This window comes from Theobroma cacao, chromosome 4 (assembly GCF_000208745.1).
Source record: "Theobroma cacao cultivar B97-61/B2 chromosome 4, Criollo_cocoa_genome_V2, whole genome shotgun sequence".
Lineage (NCBI taxonomy): Eukaryota > Viridiplantae > Streptophyta > Magnoliopsida > Malvales > Malvaceae > Theobroma > Theobroma cacao.
The window spans coordinates 22,900,865-22,905,587 of record NC_030853.1 but is presented as its reverse complement, the minus strand read 5'-3'; the positions used below and the strand labels follow the sequence as shown (position 1 = coordinate 22,905,587).

Genomic DNA, 4,723 nt, shown 5'->3' with positions numbered 1-4,723 from the left:
TTTTTAATGAACAAGGTTTTTTTCTTGTGATGATGCATTAAAAAGTAGAATATAAACGGAAACTACAATCACATCGATCTTGGCAGGTGAATAGGTACCCATATATATTATCGTCTAAAATGTAACCCCTTCAATGTATTCCTTACTTCCTGTCTCAAATGCTGTCATTAAAAGTATCAAAGAAATTAGGATAAAATACTTTTACCTTTTAAATTTTGATCAAAATATTATATAAAGATTCATTAATTTTTAAAATGGACACTCCATATTAAAAATATATTTTTCATTAAACATTTAGGTTTAGTCATTAGTCAATTATTAGTGTTTTCGTCAATTTGTTGACGTTATAAAAATAAAAAGATAATTTTATCATAAATTAATTTTTAAAATTATTATTATATAATTTCATTAATTTTTTTATTAATTGAAAAAAACCCTCCCTAGATGGGGCTCCTCAAACGAACTCCAATGCTCTTTTTTTTTTAATTTTTTTGAAAAATATAAAAACAAGTTTTTAAATTAATAATGAAAGAAAAGACATTTTAGCTCTATTAATAATGTTTGTATTTTTGAAGTGTGGTGTTCATTTCGAAAACTAATAAATTCGTTTAGAATTTCAATTAAAACTTAAAAAGTGAGGTATTTTATCAAAAAATTTATAAACTCTATCTCTCTGCGGAGTACGGACCATACCTACCATTATATATTCATTTATCGAGGCATCACCTATCCTTTGCTTCTCCTTGTGTAAAATTATCATATTTTTAAAAAAGGATTAATTAAAGTGTCTCATATTTATAAATATTTATGATTTATAAAAATAAATATTCATGAAATTACCTACAAAAGGTTAATTTAATTAATTATTTTGTTTGTTTTGACAATACGAGATTTTAAATTCAAGTACGAATGATTTCTCCTTCGACAAAATGAATAGAGAAACTGCAAATATATGTCCTAATTCAAGAGTCGAAGACGCAGCCCAAATATTTGCTGAAAAAAAATCATGTAATTATTAGTCCTATTCCTTTGTGAGTATCCGAGCTATTCTATTGTTTCAATAAAATAGTACCACTTTTTTTTTTCGTTTTCTCTTAACATTGACCTTTGCGTTTATGAGCATGCGAAAAAGAGCCAGGAACCTAGGAGAGGATTGAATTAATTAAAGCCGGCCAGCGGCCAACTAACCCTTCAATTCCCTTTCTATCTTGTCCAAGCTCGCCATCTCATCTATATAAACCCCAGGCCTCACCCTATTGCACTCGCTCAGTTTTCAAATTTCCCCTATAGCTAGTGCTCCAAAAAGAAAAGCTGCCTTCTTCATTTTTCAAATTTCTCAGAACCAAAACCCATGGCTTCTCTTAAGCTCGTATGCGCTCTTGTGTTGTGCATGTTGGTGGTTGAACCCATGGCCACTTCTGCCATATCATGTGCAAATGTGGCAGGCATGTTGAGTTCATGCATAAATTACCTGCGGAACGGAGGATCCCTGCCATCAAATTGCTGCGCCGGACTTAAGAGCCTCAACACCCAGGCTCGTAACAAGGGTATTCGCCAAGCGGTTTGCAGGTGCTTGCAGAATGCTGCTAAGACCATCACCGGCCTCAAAACTAACTTGGTTGAGGGCCTTCCACGCAGATGCGGAGTCAAAATCCCTTACAAGATCAGCACCTCCACTAACTGCAACAGGTACGCCTATATCTTTGCTTTTCTTTTTTGCTTTCTTCCTTAGTCGCAATACTTCATTTTTGAAGCAATTCTAAAGTATTCTTTTTTCTTCGTTTTTGAAACTTATTACAGGGTGAAGTGAGATGGGTGAAGCAGCGAGGGATTTTCAGCAGCTTGCAGGAAAAAAATAAAGATTTTGGGCTGCACCCAAAATCCAAATCGGTCTCCACTTCGGCCGAGGCTCGTTAGTTTGTTTGTCTTTTTGTGTTTTTATGTTATCTCGTATGATCTCCTCTATGTATCGGCTGTTCCATGTTGTGAGTTAAAGTTTATGATAGTTACAATATCAGAGTTTGATTCTATATATGCCGTTGCTTTCTTTTCTAGCCACAGAAATCCGTCGCTGAATTTATATTTTCGTCATACATAATTTAATATATATCAAGATATTGGCAAATATATTCTGAAAATTTCAGAATATGATTACCAAAATACTGTATAATTAAGAAATATCGGCAATATTACCATAAATCGATTCGTAATGTAAAATTACGAGCCGTATCAAACAAGTAAAGGCTTTTTACGATTATTAATTAAAGGGGCAAATGCTTTTTTAAAGTTGAATTGTACTATGGTCAATGTTATTCTATAATATGGAACACAATTTCTGATAACAAAATTTAGATGCTATTCCATTGATAACAGGGGTGACTTTAGCATAAAGTCACCAAAGCTCTTGCTTTAGGCTTCACAATTTTATAGGTCATATAATTTTATATAATATAATTAATTATATTAAATATATAAAAATTAAAATAATTAATAAAGTATTTTTTAAATTAAGTATTTATTAAGTATTTATTTTCTTTATCTTCTTATCTCCTATTAATTTTTAACTATTTATCTCACTTTCTCATTCATGTAAATATTAAAATAATTAATAAAATTATATATTCCCTTACTTTTTCAATTATGTACCTACTAAACTTCTATTTTTTTATCACTTCTCAATTCCCATAATACTAATAATTCTCAAATAATTTTTTTTATTTTCAAGAAATATAATATATTTTTAATGTGTTTTTTCGACTATTCTTATTGGAACTTTCATTAATGAACCGCTCTTGAAGCTCATAGCAACCATATGTCTTTCTGGTCAAAGTGCTTTTAAGGCGGAAAAAACAAGGGGATTAAAAGCAAAATTGGAAGGAAACTAAAAATTACTCTAAAATATTGTAAAGTTAGTAAGTAAAAAAAAAAATCATTTACAATAGGAATTCATTTCCTACGTTCTCTATTTCTAGCTTTCTCCGTTCACTGCATCTGTTTTCCGCTTTCAACAATTCACTCTCTCATAATCATATACGTTATATTTATAGATCGTCCAAATAATCTCAAAAATTAATATTCAGGTAGCTAACGCTGCATATAAGCTACTCCTCCCGCGAAAGTTTTAAAATAAAAAGACAATAATATTTGGCAAAGAGCAGTAAAGAACATCAACGAGCTATCCAAATCTTTCACTCGCCTCAAACATCTTTAACCCAGATTCTGTCAGCTGATGCAATTAAGTGGCTGTGCCCAGTCTAGTTAGAGCTTATTAGGTCTTTTATATTGTTTTCTAAAAAAAAAATACTCTTAAGTACTAATTAATTAATTTCTTATGACGAGATTATATATATTTTTAAAAATAAATTACGATTATAATCAAATATTACATCTTCAATTTAATTATATATATGTATATATATATACACACTTGATAATTAATTTCTTGTTATCAAGACAATGCCTCATTGATAATAATCGAAAGTTTTTAATTGAAAAAAAAATTAATTGAAAAAGAGATTCTCAAAATTACTCTTAAATTTTCATTATCCTGGGCCATACTAGGCATAATAGAGTAGAAAGTTTGCTTTTAAATTGCCAAATTGTACAAGTCTGAATATTTTGGGATTTAACTTTTTGAACTCTTGGTTTTGTTAATTGTTTGGGTCTTATCGGTTTAATTTATGAGGCCCCTAACTTACATGTGGAGTCGTTGAAGAAAGGGAATTGAGAAGAAATGGTGAGAGTGAAATGGGAAGCTAGTCGATGACAAAGGAGGGAATCACTTTTCAAACTTACTGTTGAAGTACAATCTACACTTTTTCTTAAAAAAAAAAACGATAAAGGACAAAATATAGGATGAGAGGAAAAAAGATTCAATCTCGTAGATCTAATTTTAATCATAAATCCAAAAAGGGTGTAAAACTAGTGGATCTTATTGGTATATGCCCTCGAGTCAATTAAATTGATCAAGAAATATATATTGTCATTTAATGTACACTTAATCACATAATTATATGTGATACAGGTTTTTTTTAATATTAGTGCAATAATAAGAAATTATTAAGTACAAATTAGATGAAACCCATGAAACATAAAGACCTTGCAAGAGAATTATAAAATTGTTACAATTATAAGATCACTATGCATTAAAGGCATGTTCTTAAAATTGTTCCTGATCATTGTATTGACAAGACAAGGCATTGACATTGCTCAAAGACTGATACATGTTAAGTCTCTTTTTTTAAAAAGTAAGCAATCGATCTCATAAATTGAAGTATATGAGATACTTGAAGATAGCATGTAGGTGCTTGTTAAAGAACAAGTTCACTTAACATGACCCGCTATGAGAACTCCATCTGATATTTTACTCAAGTGTCTATTAAATATGTTCTCATATGATAGTTGTGCAATTAGTCCTTCGACTTGAGACACCAGGTCATCTTGTATGGGAAATGACATACTTTAATTTTATCCCTACGGATGAAGCATGCAAAGGTGAATGAGTGGTCAAGAGAGGATTTATCACCCCAAATAATATAAAGGGATGTATCTCACTTGTTCACAATTATTGATTAACTTGTATAAAGTTTTTGGCCAAAGCTTGATGAATTTGAGAAAAGTTAGTTTCCTAAATTCATAAGGTTAATCATGAATTATGAGAACTAATATGAAATGTTATAAGTAGACACTGAGTCATATTTTATGACATATCCGAGATATTTGA

At 30.3% G+C, this 4,723-nt stretch overlaps 1 protein-coding gene across 1 annotated transcript; it reads left to right on the top strand.

The window, feature by feature from the left end:
* On the top strand, positions 1,211-2,032 carry LOC18602230 (non-specific lipid-transfer protein 1). Its single transcript, XM_007033487.2, has 2 exons — positions 1,211-1,689; positions 1,801-2,032. Exons 1-2 carry the CDS (start codon positions 1,352-1,354, stop codon positions 1,808-1,810), a joined length of 348 nt encoding a protein of 115 aa, XP_007033549.2. The 5' UTR covers positions 1,211-1,351; the 3' UTR covers positions 1,811-2,032.